The sequence below is a fragment of the Phyllopteryx taeniolatus genome, chromosome 3 (genome assembly GCF_024500385.1).
Source record: "Phyllopteryx taeniolatus isolate TA_2022b chromosome 3, UOR_Ptae_1.2, whole genome shotgun sequence".
NCBI lineage: Eukaryota > Metazoa > Chordata > Actinopteri > Syngnathiformes > Syngnathidae > Phyllopteryx > Phyllopteryx taeniolatus.
This window is the reverse complement of record NC_084504.1, coordinates 7572406-7592449: the sequence shown is the minus strand read 5'-3', so window position 1 is coordinate 7592449 and position 20044 is coordinate 7572406. Positions and strand designations below refer to the sequence as shown.

Genomic DNA, 20044 nt, shown 5'->3' with positions numbered 1-20044 from the left:
TACACACAACTCAAATTCACAAGTGACACACTTTTACATACACAACTGAATTGTTCTCGTTTACAATTGAAACGCTTTTATATACTCAACAGATTTTTTTTTTGCTCACATACACAAAGTGAAATGCTTTTACATACAAGAGTGAAACGCTCTCATGCACACAACTGAAACGCTCTTTTCCCCGTATAACAGCACAGTCAGTCACCTATAGCTCCCATCAAATGTATGTAATAACTTTTTACTCGTGTCTGTGAGCGAAACAATTTCTTTTGTGAATGAGAGTTTCAGTCGTGTGTAGGAGAGCGTTTCATGTGTGAATGTTAATGAAAAGAAATTCAATTGTGTGTATGAGAGCATTTCTGTAGTAAGTAGGAGAGCGTTTTACTTGTGTATACAAAAGCATAGCCCTTAATCACAAGAGCGTGTCAAAGAGCTTCACAGGCCCTCAGTTGTGTGCGAGATTAAAAAAAAAATAAAAAATTCAGTAGCGCTTGTAAAAGCATTTCACTTGTGTACGTGAGTAAAAAAAACAACTTGTGTATGAGAGCATTTCAGTAGTGTGTATGAGAGTGTTCCAGGTGTTTCACTTGTGTGTGTAAGCAAAAAAAGAAATCAATCAATCAATCACTACTGTGAATGACAGCATTTCATTTGTGTGTGTGAGAAAGCTAATCCTTACTTCTGTCCTTGACAGCCCCTCGTATATTCTGCTCCTTGCCTAGACTGACACAACTACTGATTCTTTGCTAGTTGGTGTCTTCTGGTTCAAATGTAATAAATCGAGTTTGGAATATAATTTGTTTGTAGGAGTTTGTATTAATTTCTCATTAAGCATTGAATTAAAGTACTTTACAGACTAACGAGATCCTGTCCTGTCCTTTGCTGTCTGTACTTGATATTATGACTGACGTTGACAGTCAATTCTGGTACTGACACTTTTTTTTTTTTCAGATTAAATTAAATAATATATGACTACATGCATGCTACATATTGTAAAACAAACACCCCAGTGTCAATCATAACATTGTAGTGGCAGATGAATTGTATTCCTAATGATGTGGTCAGTTAATGTACTGTATAATAATTTGTTTTAGTTTAACTTATCAAAATAACTGATAACACTCAGATTTAACAAAAACATAGAATTCGGCCTCACTTTCTCTGACAATTAGTGTCATTGATGCGAGTGTTTTAAGCACCATTCTAGCTTCTTACACGTCAACATTACTACATCAGTGATGATTGATTTGACCTTTATATTAAAGCACCACACCCCTTTGTTTTGATTCCAAGTACTGTTTCTTCTTAAATACAAACTACTGTAAGTTCCCAGACTGACAAGCTGTTTGTTCTAAGCCCTTTTTAATGAACACTCGAACTAGCCAGCAAATCACCATGACTTTTTCACCTGGGCTGGAAAAAAAAATCCAACAGCTTGGCTATGCAGCAATACACACTGGATAGTGAACATCCATGCTTGCAAGGAGTCATGCCTGAAGGCATGTTTTGTTTGCAGCCCACCTGTTTGCATAAGCTCCTCTCATTAGTATGTTGTTTTTTTATCTGTTAGCACTGCATCGGAGGTGTTAAACAGATGGGTCTCTAAAAAATAAGATAAAACACTGAAGCAAATCATAGTAATCATATTCATACTGCACAATAATACTGTACACAAACACACATTATATTTCCGAAAGTATTCACTGACCTGCTTTGACTCATATCATTTTAAGTGCTATCACATTCTAAATGGATATGGTTTAATATGATGTTGGTCTACACTTGGAAGCTACAACAGCTTCAACTCTTGTGGGAAGGCTTTCAACAAGGTTTAGGGGTGAGTTTATGGGAATTTTTGCCAGTTCTTCCGAGAGCACATTTGTGAGGTCACACACTGATGCTGGACGAGAAGGCCTGGCTCACTGTCCACTCGAAATCAACCCAAAGGGTCTCTCTCTCTCTCTCTCTCTCTCTCTCTCTCTCTCTTTCTCGCTCTCTCTGTACATCAACACACACACACATACCCAAATAAAATATAGAAAACAAGCATGGGAATAGTGAGGCCTTTAACAAAATATGAGACAAGAGATAACAGTTCAGCTTGTATTTTCGCGTATTTACATCTGGATCTGATAAACAACATAGAAGAGAACAACTTTTGTTTGAACACACCCATTCATGTGAGCAAAATGTTGGAATATGTGACTGACAGGTGTTTTGCTGCATATGTGTGTCCTTGATCATTTAAACCGTAAGTGGCGTTGAATGCCGTCACTTAATTTTGTATTTTGGCTTCCCCTATGCTGACTATATTTACAGTTAGAGGTTTAACCAAATTGAAAACCAGAAAGCTTTCTCTAAGTGAAAAACTCTTTACTTTCTCAAGTTAATTGAGGGATGCTTAGGTTATTGATAAAAGTTTCAATATCATTTTTATTCATCTTATTGTGGAATGATTATAAGCTACTGTAGTAGTTGTACAATATATCATTAATAACCTGTGGTGATTGTCTAGAAATAAGTCTTACGTCAGGATTTAAACATTTCCACAGGTAGGGCATTCCAGAGGACTGGAGCCCGAATAGAAAATGCTTGTGAGCCTGCCGACTTTTTTCTGGCTCTCGGAGCCAACAAGAGACCAGCGTTTTGAAAGCGTAGGTTTCGGGATGGAACAACTAAATCAGTGAGATAACAGGGCGCTAACCCGTGTAATATTATTAAGTAACAGGACCTTAAAATCACGTCTCAAGTGAACCAGGAGCCAATGCAAGTTGGCCAGAATCGGTGTAATACGATTGAACGTTCTTGTCCCCATCAAAAGTGTTTTGTACTAACTGCAGGCTTTTAATGCTAGACATGGGATGACCAGAAAGCAGCACATTACAAAAGTCGAGGCGAGACATAACAAATGTGTGGACTATCATCACGGCATCACTATCATATAGGGCTGTACTTTAGCGATATTGCGAAGATGAAAAAAATCCAGTTTTGGTAATATTCTCAATATGCTTTTGAAAGGAGGGAGTTGAGTCAAATATAATGCTGAGATTTTTTGCTGACTCACTTTGGGTAAATTTGCTTTTGTCAAAACTCATAGAGTGGTGTCCTTAAACAAATGGCTGTGTTTAACAGGACCAAAAATCAACAGCTCAATTTTGTCATACGGCTCCAGATTAGCGCAATCGTGTGGGCGAGTTAGTTTTAATGGCATGTAGGGATGAGTATCGTCGTCATAAAAGTAAAAGCCAATCTAATATTTGCGTATGATATCGCCTTGCAGCATCATATACTGTAAATACCGGACAAAAGAGGGCCGAGTACTGATCCCTGCGGGATTCTGCAAGTGACATTATAATACTCAGAGGTCACATTACCATGAATTACACAGTGGATCCTGTGCGACTGATAAGATCTAAAGCAAGAAAGTAATACTTGTATATACTGCACCAATACGTGTTTTGAAGCGATCTATTAGTATATTGTAAACAATGGTATCAAAGGCAGCATTGAGGTTGAGTAATAATAGTATTGATGAGGTGTCACAATCCATAGCTAGTAAAAGATCATTCGTCACTTTTGCAAGGGCCGTTTCAGTAGAGTGGTCTGCCCTGAAGAAGTTTAAATAGATTGGTTGAGGCCATGTGATCATTAAGATGTTGTACTGTAATTTTTTTCAATAATTTTTTAAATAACTGGGAGATTTAACACTGGCCTATAATTGTAAAGACTCTCAGTATCGAGGTTGGGTCTTTTGAGAAAGGGTCCAATAAAGTCTTGAAAGCTGCATGTACAGCGCTGGAAGATAGTAAATTAATAATATTTAAGATTGAAGGTCTCAAGATTTAAAAAATCAGCTCTTTAACGGGTTTCCCAGGAAGAGGGTTTGCTGCACTAACGAGTTTAGTGAGTCTGTCAAGGGATACATACAAAATGAGAGAGGGTAGCCGTATGGGTATTTGCAATGGTGGCCATATTAGTCTGTAATCGAGGAATTCAACTGGGATTGAGGCACGGTTTCCTTAAACTAATTCCTAATTAGTTTAATTTTTTTGTAAAAAATTACATGAAATCATCAGCTGAGAAGTTAGAGCTGTTGGAAGTAGGCTGCTTTTGGGTTAACATTGAACTATCCCAATTTTTGAATTCAGAGGAGGTCCAGTCATAACTCAGGTTTAGATTAAAAGCATGTTGAACCTGCTTGCTGAAATATCCCCCAGATGATGTCTTGAATTCCATCATTGTTTTTGTGAATTTCAAGGTAAAATACAATTATATTCCTTACAATTTACCAAAAACTAGGCTTTACACGATCAGGATTTTTGGGGCCAATCAGCAAGTTTAAAAAAAAAAAACGATAACCGATCATCAATACGATCACAAGCTGGAGCAATGTGTCTATTTACATTACTTGTTCATTTATTGTATATACTTGTACTGTACTGTATACTGTAGCCATCCATCCATCCATCCATTTTCTGTACATCTTATCCTCACAAGGGTTGTGGGTGTGCTGCAGCCCGTCCCAGCTCAAATTATTCTCTACCATATTGGACAAAAGATAAAACACCAATGACCTCCAGGGGGCTTTCAAGAATTGGCCAATGACATAAGTTTAGGTCAAATCAACATTACATGACAGAAATAATGGGTGCTAACTTACTGTAATTAAATTACTTTATTGCAATTAAATTACTTTAATAAATACTGTTAATGACATGATTACTCTAACTTTCTCACTGTCCCAGCTATATGGACGGGTGTTGTCCAGAGTTCGAGTCAGTTTGACTTCCCCAACGCTGCGTTACTTGAACGCAACATGCTCCTCGTGGACATTCTTCAGGTGCCCAATCAAATTTGTTGTGTTGGAGCATTTAAATGACGTTCCCCACGACGAACTTCAGTTGTGCACAGACTGCAAATACCTTACGTGTTGTTTGTCTGAGACACCGCAAAATAGTCCCAGACCGACGAGGTGTTTTTTTTTTTTCACCGACAAGCTTGAAAAAACTTTATTGGCCGTCAGATAGTTACAGTACTGCGCAACAAGACACGTGAAAAGGCTAAAAATAAACTAGCTTTTCGATTCATACGCGACGGAGATGCAGAGTTACATGTCTTGTGTGGAGCTGATCAATGACGTCATTGATCGGATCGGTGAATTATGACATGAAAGCCGATCAGCATAAGATGCTAATTATCGGCTGATACCGATAACACCGATCAGATTGGTGTAAGTCTACCCAAAACATTGGGAAACACAACCAAACGTGTTTGACAATCTTTGTAATTGTTTCATAGTGTGGACGTTCAATCCAAACAAAAGCAAGTTTGGTGATGTTTACAAACAAATGCTAGTGTAGTCAAGGCTTTATTTGCAATGTATTTTATTTTAAGTGTATCTGTTGTAATGCTTTTTCTCACCTAAAAATACAACATTTCACAAAAAAATATTCCACAGTACATTTTAAATTGTGTATCGGTTCCAGATCCAATACCTAGAAATGTTGATCTCTCTCTTTTGATGACAGACTCAAATGTTTTAGTCTACAGCAAAAATAAAGGAATTGGCATCAATGTTGCAATACTTTTGGAGGAGTGTATACATCCATCCATCCATTGTCTTTACCGCTTATCCTCACTCGGGTCGCGGGCGTGTATACAGTGCCAGGAAAAAGTATTCGCCTGCTTCCTGATTTTAGCCAATCTTCTCTATTTAAAAATGCTTATTAGCTTTTTAAATTTACATTCTTAACCTTGCTCTTCCAATTGTGTCTGCCTTTACCTTATCCAGCAGTTTGTTGTAATTTATGAATGCTTTTAACATTGTTTTTAAACTCTTTGGAGCACTTTCAGATTTCTTTAAAATCCAGATCCAAAGCGTAAATGTATTATTATTATTATTATTATTATTATTAATATTACTATTATTATATTCTTCAGCATCCTCTCTAACACCAACTGCCCTCATGTCTTCCCTCACTACATCTATTAATGGGCTTCCATCTCTCTCGCCGGGCAGCGCTATCCTGCCAATAAACTCACTATCTGTCCTCCGAACGTGTCCAAACCATAAAAATGTGGTTTCTCTGACTTTGTCTCTAAAACATATAACCTTGGCTGTCCCTCTGATAAGATCATTTCTCATCTTATCCAATTTGGTCACTCCTAAAGAAAACCTCAACTTAATCTCTGCCGCCTCCAGCTCTGCTTCATGTCATCTCTTCAGTGCTATTGTCTCTAAGCCGGATATCATGGCCGGCCTCACCACTGTCTTAGAAAACTTTCCCTTCATACTAGCAGAGACTCTTCTACCACGTATCACACCTGAAACTTTCCTCTACCAATTTCAACCTGCTTGCCTCTGTTTATTTACCTCCTTACCATACTCACCATTCATCTGGACTGCTGATCAAAAGTATTTAAAGTCTTCCACCTTTGCTATTTCTTCTCCCTGTAGCTTCACTCCACCCCTCTCATTCATGTACATATTGCATATTGCAAACAGGAAGGGACTCAGAGCTGATCCCCTATGTAGTCCCACCTCCACCCTAACCTCATCTGTCACACCAACAGCTCTCCTCGCCACTGTCCTACAGCTCTCATACATGAACTGTACTATTCTAACATACAGTACTTCTACCTCTGCCGCCCCAGACTTCCTTATACAGTACCACCATTCCTCTCTGGGTATTCTGTTATAGACTATCATGACACAATGCAGCTCCTTCTGACTTCTCTGTACTTCTCTATCAATACCCTCAAGCCAAATAATGTGTCTGTGGTACTCTTGATTGGCACAAAACTGTACTGCTGCTCACAAATGATCACTTCTGTCTGGAGCCTTACTTCCACTATGCTTTGCCATGACTTGCACACCACCATTCTGTGCTGTCTGGTTTCACTCTTCCCTACCACTTACCTTACAGTCACTGATCTTCATGAGATCACATTGTCTGCAAAAGATATAGTCTCCGTGTGTCCTTCTACCGAGTTCTTGTCAGTCAACTAATGTCTCTGCTTCTTCTGAAAGAAAGTTTTCACTACAGCCATCTTTTGGCAAAGTCTACGAGAAGCACTCCCTTTAAGTGGATAGCAAACCTAACCATGCCTTCTCCATCATCCCTGTTTCCTTCACCAGCATGTCCAATCTCCCCTAATCACTACTCTCACGCTATCTGCTGTGATGCTCTGAATTACTTTGTCTAGCTCCTTCCAGAATGTCACATACTACCTGTGGAGCATAACCACCAAGAGTATTAAACATAACACCCACAATTTCAAGCTTCGTCACTCAATCTCTTTTTCAACTCCAGGACATTCTTAACTATCGCTTCCTTTAAGATCACCCCTACTCCATTTCTGTACCCATCTGAACCATGCTAAAATAATCTAAACTCTGCTCCTGCCAAACTGCATTTCCTCCAGTTCTACTGGACACACAGTAGATCTATATTTCTTTTAATCATCATGTCAGCCAACTCCCTAGCTTTACCTGTCAGTCCCAACAATTAAAGTCCCTACTTTCAGTTTGAGATTCTGTGCTTTCCTCTTCTCTTTCTGCCTATGGACACACTTTCCTCTTTTCCTTTGTCCTTGACACACAGTTGCTGAATTTCTACCGCCGCCTTGTAAGTTAACTGCGCCACGGGGGTCGTTGTAAGCCCGAAACTGATACTGTATGAAATTCTGAGAATGCATGCTCATATTCTTTGAGCAAAGTTTTACGTCAGATGCCTATCTTGAGTTTGTCTGTGCTTGGGACAAGCCTGTGGTTTGCGGTGGCTTGTGCCCCCATAGGGCTACATTATGTAAAAAAAAAAAAAAAACTTCAATAGTACCTGTCAGACAAAGTGAAGCCCTGTATGCGCTTTTGCAGTTTGTTTATAGCAGATCGAGAAGGTTTCTTCCTCTTTTTGGAAAATCCACGTTGGTGTTGTTTTGGAAGGAAGACCTGCATGGTTGAAGACGTCAGCTGTGATGAGGTAACAATTTAGGTGTGCTGTCAGTGGGTCACTGATGGCCTGGTGGACTTCATAGAGTGCCTCGCTTCTACTGCTCCGATTAGCAGTGGGGAAGATGTAAATCGCAACCGGCAGAATTTATATAAATTCCCTCGTAAGCTAGAAGGGGCAGCACTTAATGAAAATAAACTCTGTCCGTGCAGAACAGTGTTGTACAAACACTGTTCAACAGCAGTATTCTGGCACCAACAATATATGGTAAGACAATATACACTCCCCGCCACGAGTCTTACATCCCAACACAGAGACTGGGTCTGCACAGTAGCATGTTAGCCCTACTAACTGGAGCAGAGTCCAGGATGTTGTCAGTGGGCCACGATTCCGTAAAAAACAGAACACACGTATGTCAATGCTGCGCATATCTCAAGTGCTGTGTATGGTCAATTTCATTGTATGGTGGTGGAAGACTGGCCAGGATGAGGGATGGTATCGCAAGCCTGTGTGTGCTAAAGGCTAGCCTCGCCTGGATGCCTCCACACTTTACAATGCTTTCACGTCCTCTGTCATGTCTCCTCTCAGAGTGTAATACAGCAGGTAAGTCCGGTGATGTGGTGAATGGCGTAGAAGTCTCAGAAGATGACAATGATTCTCTGTGACTCTCTGATCATGTTTGTTCTGTGGTATCTGTGGTACTTTAAACCAAAAATGTAAAGTATTTCTAATAAGCAACATCAAATGTGAACTACATAACATAGACACAGAAGTAATCAAACCTCAAGATTCATGGCCACTTGAACACTTAGCTGATGCTTTGCTCTGTGGGATAATGATTTTTTTTTGTATCGCACACACTGACACTGTTTGTCATACTGTGTTTAGTGTCAGTACTCTGGAAGGCTGTGAAATCCTCCTGAGCCCCGAGGTGATGTATGGTCCTCCCGGTCTGGACCTATCCTGCCCAGTGGCCATGACCCTGGCTCACTGTGCTGAGGTAGACTCTGAGAACTGGAACATTCAGCTCAAGAGGAGGACCCAGGGCAATAAATGGGAGGTAAGCGCTGCAGGCACACACCTGTCAAATACAGCTCTACGAGATCTTTGCTTGACCCAGAAATTACATTTTACTCAACTTCAATTGTGTTTTCTCCACAATGTTTCCGCTCTTTGTTTTACAGCTAAATATGAATAGCACCACTATTTTTTTTAGAAGTACAGTAAAAAGCCTCTTGTCAGATTTAACCGGTTTCAATAAGTACATTCAAAACAAAGTTATTGTCTCATTCCAATGGGCTTTTTATCTTGAACTAATGTTATAACTAAACAAAAGATCTGTGGGCGGATTTTATAATTTTTAGTCAGGATCTCTTAATTGTGTCACGATCTGATGTTAACGGTACCCAGAAGCAAGCAGAGGCTTTTGGCCATTGGTCTGAGGGTGGTGCCCAGAAGACAAGCTGGCTGCTGCGCCCACCGCTTTACAGAACTCCTTCCAAACAAGAGAGGCGAACTGAGGACCTTGGTCCGAGTCAATGTCAATGGGGATACTGTTGAGTTTGAAAACATGAAGAACAAGGAAGTTCACAGTTTCAAAGGCTGAGGAACGCTTGGGAAGGGGAATGTAATAGACATACTTGCAAAATCCATCGATAATAGTAAAAATGATAGTGTTACCTTCAGAAGGGGGTAGGCCGGTAATGAAGTCCAAAGCGATGTGAGACCAAGGGTGGCTTGGGATGGGTAAGGTGCACAGCAGACCAGCTGGGGGGAGGTATGAAGCCTTCCCTCGGGCATAGACGGAACAGGCTTGGACGAATTCCCGGGTGTCTTTGACCAGGCTGGGCCACCAGATATGTTTCTGGAAGAAAAGGATGGTGATACCGGGATGACAGGTGACCTTGGAGTTGTGGGCCCACGGAAGGACGTCAAAGTCTGCGGAATCGAGTACAAATTGTCGGTTCGGAGGTCCGGTCTAGGGATCAGGGTGAGTCTCTTGTGCATGTTTGACAACCTGTTCAACTTTTCGGGTGGATGCCCCCACAAAGCAGGAGGAAGTGAGGATAGTTTCATGTTCTACAGGACTGGAGGGGGGTGAGTATATGCAAGATAGGGCGTCAGGTTTGCTGTTGGGGGATCCAGGTCAGAAGGGGAGGCTGAAATTAAATTTGGCTCAAGAAAAGGGCCCAACGAGCTTGTCTGGGGTTAAGGCATTTGGCGGAACGGAGGTAAGCCAGGTTCTTGTGATCAGTCCCGATGACAAACGGTACTTCAGTCCCTTCCAGCCAGTGCCTCCATTCCTCCAATGTCCAGATGATGGCTAGCAGCTCTCGGTTGCCAACGTCGTAGTTCCATTCCGCAGGGGCTAGACAACGGGAAAAGAAGGCACAGGGGTGAAGTTTTTGGGAAGAGGGGTCCCGCTGCGAGAGAACGGCCCCCGCCCCAGTGTCTGAGGCGTCCACCTCTACCACAACTGGAGGGAGGGGTCTGGGTGACGTAGGATGGGAGTACTGGTGATAAGGGTTTTCAGCTGGTCGAAGGCTTGGGATGGGGCTGGTGTCCATTGGAACGGAGAGCTGCTGGAGGCAAGACTGGTGAGAGGAATTGTGACTCTACTATAATTGAGGATGAAGCGGCAGTAGAAATTGACAAATCCGAGGAAACGTAGTTCTTTGTGGGTGGTGGGAGTTGGCTAGTTAATGATTGCTTGGATTTTGGCAGGGTCTGATTGCAATTCTCCTTTGGCAATGATGTAACCTAGGAAGTGTACGGAGGAGAGATGGAAATCCCATTTTTTGGGTTTGACATACAGGCGGGCTTGACATTTCAAGGAGGCGCTGGAGGACTTGGCGTACATGACTGTGATGTTCTTCGGGGCAGAGGGAAAAAATGAGGATGTCGTCCAAGTAAACAAAAATAAACCAGTTTAACATATCGCGGAGGACGTCATTGATAAAGGATTGGAAGACTGTTGGTTAATCCGAATGGCATGACCAAGTATTCGAAGTGTCCGAGAGGGGTATTGAAAGCATTTTTCTATTCATCCCCCTCTCAGATACGGATGAGGTGGTAGACATTTCGTAGGTCCAATTTGGTGAATATCTGGGCATCACAGAAGGATTCAAAAGAGGGGTCGATGAGGGGTAGTGGTGATTTATGCTCCACGGTGATGTCATTGAGTCCACAGTAGTCTATGCAGGGGCGGAGAGTGGTATTTTTCTTCTCGACAAAGACGTCTTCTACTGGAGACTAGGAAGGTCGAATGAGTCCAGAAGCCAGAGAGTAACGGATATAGTCCTCCATTGCTTTTTTCTCAGGGCGGGAAAGGTTGAAGAGGCGGCTGAATGGAAGAGGGGCCCCCGGTAGAAGATTAATTGCGCAGTCGTAAGAGCAGTGTGTGTGTGTGTGTGTGTGTGTGTGTGTGTGAGACAAATGGCCAGGTCTGAAAACAGGAGAGATAAAATGATATTCCTCAGGTACCTGAGAGAGGTCAACAAGTGTGGCAGATGGTGGTGGTTTACAGGAGGGCGGTATGGCAGAGAGCAGGTAGTGTGAATGGCAGTGAGGGCTCCATCCAGTGATTAACAAGTGCGTCCAGTCTATGGCGGGGTTATGATTTTTGAGCCAGGGAATTCCGAGGACTAGTGGGGTCTCAGGGGAAGGACAAAAAGAGGGATGTCCTCACAATGATTTCCAGAAATAAGTAGGGTGAATGGAACTGTTTGGTGGGTGACAGGAGATATGACTCGCTCATCCAGGGCTGTAACTTTCTAGGGAGGCGGAAGTGGTTGGAGAGGGAGTTGGAGTTGAAGTGTTACTCCTTCATGAATGAAATTGTCATCTGCACCAGAATCAATGAGGGCAACTATAGGTGTATTGTGAGCGGGACCAAGAATGCAAGCGGGAACGGTCATATGGGAAGAAGAGCTTGAGGAAGTAGTGGTTTGGCTCACCATGGCACTCTCGGGTCCTGGTGAGCCTGTTTTTTTGGGCGTAAGGGGCATGTGGCAATGAAATGACCACAATAAATACACAGTCGCTGGGTGACACAACGCTGACATACCTGAGGTTCTAGTCGTGTGTTACCTAGTTGCATGGGCTCATCTGGTGCAGTGGGGGGTGACAAAGGGGCAGTCGGAGGTGCAGAAGGCGTGTGACGTGCTGACGGTGCATGTTGTAACGCCTCCGGAGTTGCTGGGTCCATGCTGGCCACAGTATTCTCTCACAATCTGATGTTAACGAGACCCAGGAGCAAGCAGAGGCCGATAGGGTTGTGGTGAAAGGTTTATTGAAGTGGATATTAAGGTGGATCCTTGGGGGCGTATTGGCTAGTCGTCGAGACGGGGAACGTGCAGCAGGCGGTGGCGTGAGGTGGATGGCTTGGCTTCAGGCCACATAAAGGTAATGTCGCAGCAGGAGTAAAATAAAGAAACAATTATAGTGAGTAACAGGCAGGATGAGGCATGGCTGCTGTCAGTCAATGGGGGGAATTGTGAGAGAAGTACAAAAGAGGGCATAAGGGGCTGTTAGACAAGGAAATAATTGATTAGTGGATCAAGAAAGATCCTGAACAATGAATTTAGACGTGAACAAATTAGGTGGAAAACCAAGGGCGTTGTTTATGTGCTGCAGCAATTCTCTGTTTTCCTGCAATATAGCAACTGATCAGCAGATATTTTACTTTCTTCTCAGCTTTGCTCTAATTTTAAAGAATAAAAAATGTTTAACCTGTCCTGCTTGGCCCTGCTGGTCATGCAGAATGGAAGATCTGTTTACCGTTTATGCCAGAATAGTTTTTCTCTGCAACAGTAGAGTTTCATATACTGCCTCTGTGGTTATTTGTGTTATATATTTATTGAAAATTGCAGTCAAACAGAACGAGATTTGAGAGGGGAGAGACAGCAAAGAGAGGACAGCGAGAAAAATAAGCACATGTAAAGACAGGACACTGGCTGTAAGAAAATCGAACAAAAACAACAAAACATCCAATGACTAAAACAATATTACATTGGATTCTGGTTTTATTCGGGACAGTTGTGCTATACCCTATGAGGGAGGGAGCGGACAAGATAGAACTGAACAGGACAGGGATAAGACGCGAAGAGAACAGGACATGGGTAGTGAACAGTGCAACTGGAATATGGTAGGAGTAGCTATGTAATATGTGCATACCTGTAGAAACTGAGTGCAAGTGAGACGACAGCCCAGGAAGTTCGCAAAGTGATATGAGTTGTGTATAGCAACCAACCCTAGCAACTAAGTCCAATGGATGTGTCTCTGTGGGCACATGCAAGTGAATTGACACTGTCACGCATGTGCAATAAATGTCAGGAGTTGTTGGAGATGAATGTGTCTGATAGGAAAAAAAAGAAAACTAACATTCTTTGCCTGCAATTCATATTGCATACCTATAGGTATTTGATCCCTACAATGCAATGTCAGAATGTTTTCAATTGAATCTACAGTATGTTTTATATTATTCTCAATTAAGTCGTGTTGCATTTAATCCCAAAGCCATAACAGGCAAAACCTCTGTCACTTTGAATTATTTTGTTGTTAGCTGTAACCATCAAGATGATGACACGTAATGGAGTAAAAATAATGAGGAGAAAAATTCAGTCGGACCGTAATGTAAATGAAAATAGGACAAAAACTTTTAGCAAGCCACACACGGGTCAAAATAATGAATACTGCGGATTTGCACGTTATCTCTGTGCCTGTGTGGGTATTCTCCGGTGACTCCGGAAACCCACCCAGGCACGGAGAGAACATGCAAACTCCACACAGGCGGGGCCGGGATTTGAACCCCAGTCCCCAGAACTGTGACGCTACTGTGCTAACCAGGCGTCCACCATGCCGGAGACAATAAATTGAATATTACAAAAAAATAATAATAATAAAAAGAAAATGAGCTCGAGGGTTGCGGTCAGCTGCTTTTTCAGATCATTGAGTGGCCTTCCCCGACCAGCGGAAAGGGGTTGAGGTGGATGAGAGGACAGTAAGTGTGGCTGCGAAACGGCTGTTGTTAGCAATTCAACAGGAAGGTTTGGTAAAGCCGAAAAAACTGTTTTCCGAGTGGCCTCTCGAAAAAAAAAAAAATTATTTGTTAATTCTTTTAAAATTGTAAACGTGGTAGAAGACACATGTGGCCCGTGCCCACACCCAGTGGACCCTGGATTAATTTAAAAAAGAAAAAATGTTAGTTTATTTTACGTTTCCTCTACCGTGACAGAGCAGTTTTAAGTTGCAATAATACCATTCACCGTTAGATAGCAGAAATTGTTTACTACAGCACCACATCCTCATCAGAAAACAAGAGTGGTGACGCCATGATGAAAGTAAGCAAGATGAGTGAGTAATGACGCCGTAGGGAAAAGGTGCGGTAAGAGAAAACTCGACCATAAAAATTGCAGTCCCATGTGGCCCCCTGGTAGCGCTGACAAAAACTTGTGCCACACCCCCCACAATAATTTAAGTTGCCCATCCCTGATTTAGGCCATCCTGTGACATTTTCTGGATCAATCTCCACCTCCAGATAAACGAAGACGAACCTGCCAATCATGCCTTGTAGGACGTCATTAACAAGGGCCTGGAAAACAGCAGGAGCATTTGTTAATCAAAATGGCCTGACCAGCTATTCATAGTAACCCGAGTGCGTGTCTCCCTCCTATACGCAGACAATATGGTGTAGCGTATATGGGGGTTAAATAAAAATGTAATGAATTCATTCATCTTCCGTTCCACTTATCCTCACTAGGGTCGCGGGCATGCTGGAGCCTATCCCAGCTATCTTCAGGCGAGAGGCGGGGTACACCCTGAACTGGTCGCCAGCCAATCACAGGGCACATATCAACAAACAACCATTTGCACTCACATTCACACCTACGGGCAATTTAGAGTTTTCAATTAACCTACTAAAAATGTAATTAATTTGGAAAAAGATACAAAGGAAGGTAAACCCCTGCGTTCACTTCCGGGTTTGTCCGATTTACGCTTTAACGTGAAAATCAAACTAATGTGTAAAGGGGCACCACATCACTTTTTATGTGTATAAAATTTAGGAGAAAGGGACAACAAACCTTTTATCAGTCTCGTAATGTGAAGGTTTTTACATGTATTAGATAAGAGTTCTCGATAACCAGAGGTCTTTAATCGAACCCAAACACACGCAAATGATACATGTAGTGAATTCATCCATCCATTTTCTGAGCCGCTTCTCCTCACTAGGGTCGCGGGCATGCTGGAGCCTATCCCAGCTGTCATCGGGCAGGAGGCGGGGTACACCCTGAACTGGTTGCCAGCCAATCGCAGGGCACATAGAAACAAACAACCATACGCGCTCACAGTCATGCCTACGGGCAATTTAGAGTCTCCAATTAATGCATGTTTTTGGGATGTGGGAGGAAACCGGAGTGCCCGGAGAAAACCCACGCAGGCACGGGGAGAACATGCAAACTCCACACAGGCGGGGCCGGGGATTGAACCCGGGTCCTCAGAACTGTGAGGCTGACGCTCTAACTAGTCGGCCACCGTGCCTCCACATGTAGTGAATTTTTGTAGAAAATTGAATTAGATCTAACATGGGAATCTACAGGGGAACAATGCACGAAAGAAAGCACAAAGGACAGACAAACATTGGCAAAGGAGACTAACTTGTGATATGAGGGTGGAATGAGCGTGTATTGACAATGCATAGAGCTGGGGGTTCCTGTTCTCATTAATATAAACCCAAATATGCACTACTCTGTACTTTTCGGAGACCCGAAATTGGATTTACGTTGGCTGGGCGATCTCCCGGCTGTTTGGCTGGTCTGGTCAGCACGGGGGAACAGGTGGATTTGCCAGAAAAGGAGGAAGAAAAAAAGAAGAGCAGGAAAAACAAAAAGTTCCCAGGAAGGGTGGCCGCAGCCCGTTATGTCACTGTTCGCAAGACGTTAGGAGCGCACGTGTGCAGCCCGCTTCCTTCCGAACGGAGTTTGCCCAAGCACCCAAAAGGGTAGCTGGGAGCGCTGGCAGGATGCCGTGCGGCGGGGAAGTCTCCAATGTGTCCTCGCCACCTCGTGGTGCGAGGTGGGGCGTCCTGGATGAACCAGTCGTCGGAAAGTTGGTCGAACGAGAGCCAGCCAACAAAGGGGGCTCCGGCCTTTAAGCCGGCCAAAAGGGGTGGTTCGCCCCCTTTCTTGCCTCCGGGGCCAACAGGGAAGATGGACCGACTCTTAATGTTACTTTTCCATTTTAGGATTATTTTGTGGTTTAAATCCAGTGGAATAAAATATTAATTACTGGATTTAAGATAACAAGACCATTTTCCAGCCTTGCATTGTCATGCACACATCCTCTTTAATCCCTGTAACGAATGTTTCAGTTGTATGTGGTTGTTGAGAACACTGTAATATTTGCAATGTGGCATTTGTGCTGTGTGGGGTGAAACATTTCAGCCGGTCCAGTTGACAAACAGATTTGACATCAGACATTCAAATTTGCAGAAATACAATCACGAGTGGCGCTATTGCGATGGTGCCGCTGGTGGTGTTCATGCAAAATTCTTAAAATAGTATGTAACATTCAAATCCAGTGAAGATTGTGATTTGTTAATCCGGGGTTGCAGTAGCTTTCCACTACCTGTGGGTGTCGCTAGTGCTAATCCATTGTCCCAGACAGGAGGAACAAATGTCACTGAAAACAGCGGGAAAAATAAGTCTTTGTTGATGAGACTCTTCAGGCTGGCTGGGGGTGGAAGTTAATTAATTTAGCATCCGGGTGAGAAACCGATGTCTGTGTCTCAGCTCTGATGAGCTACTTGGAACTAGCTGGTAATTCATTTAGTGTCCGTGTGCGAAGATAACCTCCAGTGCTTCTTGTTTGATAAACAGACAAGGTTTTCCTTAGATGTCTTTTGTACGCAGACTTACTCAGCGCGCAGCCGAGGCAGGTATGTGGGACAGCACGAGACTGGGGGTGCTGTGTGTCATTTTTACTGCCGTGTCTGTTACAATCGTAAGCGCAGGTCCAGACTGGTTAAATTGGTGGCTCCAAGATGGGGTGTCAAGGCTGAGCCATTCAGTGGCTAGGGCTACTTGTTTTTGACAGTGATGTTTATTAAAAAAACAGCTCCCATCGGTGAAGACAAAGCAGCCTTGTCTAATGTTGCAGCCAGAGATTCTGTGCTGTATTCATCCATGGCATTCACTCTGTCTATGAGTTGTTGTAAACTCGACCACTGGGGAGCACTGCACCTAGCTGGAAGTCAGTTGCACAATCCTACGGTCTGATTAGAGGCAGAGACATTGTATAGTGTTTATTGAAAACCAGGGCAACGTCATGGTACTGTTACTGACTGAAATGTGGGAAAGGTCAGGTTGTTCAGGCTAACTCTGACTACTGACAGGCACTGCAGCTGATTGCAAGCTGTTTTGGTGCAAAACAATTGCATCAAGTAGTGATATTTGGACAGTGTCTGGTCAGGTGTGGGGTTGTGAGTCTTTAGCCATGACATGCCAAGCACCAGAACGATATGGAGACTGTAAAGAACAAAGAAAGTGATTACTTCTCGATGGTTGTCAGAGAGCACAAAAGTAACCGGTAACATGTTGTGGGCATTGTGAGATAGCAGTTTCCCATTAAGGGGCTTGATATCAAGTGTTCTGGTTAAAGATCAAAGTTTGATATCCATTTTTTCCAACAAACTGCGGTCATTAAGGTTCTTGCTGTCCCAGAATCCACTATACCAGAAGGTGGTAATGACCGAGTCTTCCAACAGAGGGTTAGAAAGAGCTGAAAATAAGTAAAGGAGCAATTTTTATGGCTTACCAGTACCTCCTATATTACCAGCGATCCAACTCTTCAACTGGCCATTTGGGACAATTTATCAGTTTATCAGTTTATTTTTGAAAGGGGACAATGCAATTTCATAAAACACATGAAGTACACATGGTTAAAAAAGCCAGAATTAGCCAGAAGGCTAGTTTTCATCTGTAGTCCCCTGGCCATGATGTAAAAAAGCAGTAAAATACATCTACAAGACAATATAATACAGGATACATAATTAAACTATACTATTAAGAGAGAATAAAACCATAATGTTTTTGATCATAACAAAAAAACAACATAACATACTTGTCTTTTAGTGTTGGCAGCTATAGGTGTTAACTAGCCACATTTTCAGTTTTTTTGTGAAGGCCTTGTATGTTGTAAGCAGTTTAACCTCCTCAGGTACTGAGTTCCACTCACCAGCGCTCCTCACTGACCAGGCTGACTTACTGAAAGTGCTCCTGCGCAGAGGAATGAGACAGTCACCTCTGACAGAGCCTCGAGTGACACGCTCAGAGCTGTTTCTTTGGCTGATGAACTCAGAGGAGCTGGGGCCAAATCATGCAGTCACTTTATAAATCAAATTTATATCTGCAAATATGTGAAGACTGTCCCAGTTTAAAAGACTGTATTTTTATTAAATTGCACAGTGATGATAGTGCCTTGGTTTTTTATCCATCACTTTAATTACTTGTTTGTACAAAACTTCCAATGGTTTTTTTGCATTCTGACCAGCCTGGGACCAACTGGTTATGCAATAGTTGTGGGCAAATCATTGCTATAAAGACTAAATAAAAGGGGGCCTAATATTGATCCCTGATGGACTCCAGAAGTTAGCCTAAGAGACTCTGATCTGCAGTTGTTAACTGATACAGATTGTGTTCGGTCATGCAGATATGATTCAATCCAGCTCACAGCTTTGCGAGAGAAGTTAAATTTTGAGAGCTTGGTAAGAAGAACAGAGTGATTTACTGTATCGAAAGCTTTCCTGAGGTCCAAGAACACCGCCCCTACAACTCCACCCTTGTCGAGAGAAGATTTTATTTTCTCAATGAAGAGGCATGTAGCCATTTCAGTGGAATGCTTGGATCTGAAACCAAACTGCATGGCGTGGAGAGAGGGGGAGCTGCTGATTAAATAATGGACAATCTGCTCTGACACCCATTTTTCTGCAACTTTGGAAATGGCCGGAAGAATGGTTATAGGTCGGTAGTTATTCAGAGAAGTTGAGTCACCGGATTTAAAGACATGGGTAATAATAGCAGATTTCCAGGCCTTTGGAAAGTGACCAGATGAAATTGAAAGATTAATGATTGAGGCAATAGGAGTAGCAAGAGTTGAACCTAGATCTTTGAGCATCCTCGTGTCCATTCCAAAAACATCCTTTGCCTTAGATGGTTTGAGTGAATGAATTAAATCGATAACTTTGGTCTCAGTAATATTTGTAATAGTAAAGAACTGTGTTGGAGACAATGCAGGGTATTCCTTCCTTTGTTTTACTGCAAACTTAGAAGAGATTTCTGACACAGATTCAATGAAGTATTTGTTAAAAGCATCAGCCATCACTTGAGGTTCCGTCAGGATGTTTCCATTTAATTTAATTTGCATTAGTTTTGTTTTGTTATTTTGTGTATCACCCAATAGTTTTTTAACATAATTCCAGGTTATTTTTGAATTTCCCTTCGCACTATTCAGAGCAGTAATGAAAAAGTCAGCTTTAGATTTTCTTATTTCTTTCACTACCCTATTTCTCAGTGAAATAAAGTGCTGTCTATTGTATCCTGATTTGACCGACAACTTCAAGGAATGATCGCGTTCTTTCATCAGTTTCAGAATAAATGTGTTTAACCAAGGAAGGCCATTCTTTCTAGCTTTTATTTTAATTATCCGTGTAAATTGTATAATAATTTATTGTATTTTGTTGGCAAATTTAGAACAATCCTCATCTAAATTTTTACGAGCGAGTAATACATTCCAGTTTACTTCTTGGATGGAATCTTGGAAATTTTGTTGTTCATGTTTTGGTATCCTATTGGATTCAGTGGTGGCCAAGGGTTTGAAGCGCTTTTTATTTAATTTTCTTGTGACCATTCTAAGATTGTGATCAGACAATCCTGTGAGCATATTGTATGGCTTCAAGATCCTTTCTGGCCTATTAGTAAAGGCTAGATCAATCTGAGTTCGGGTGGAGTTTGTAATTCTCGTAGGGCCATTAATAAACTGAGTCATATCCATATCATCCATAACCCTTTTAAATGTTTTCCTAACTTTGTTAACTT

General features: G+C 42.3%; 1 protein-coding gene across 3 annotated transcripts in view; it reads left to right on the top strand.

Moving 5' to 3' along the window:
* The window catches only part of unc5db (unc-5 netrin receptor Db), a 212070-nt gene that overhangs the window by 155333 nt on the left and 36693 nt on the right, over nt 1–20044 (top strand). For all 3 annotated transcript variants that reach the window (XM_061766757.1, XM_061766756.1, XM_061766758.1), the window contains one exon: nt 8841–9012. In XM_061766757.1, coding sequence (XP_061622741.1) covers nt 8841–9012 — 172 coding nt within the window. The remainder of the gene's footprint in view (nt 1–8840; nt 9013–20044) is intronic.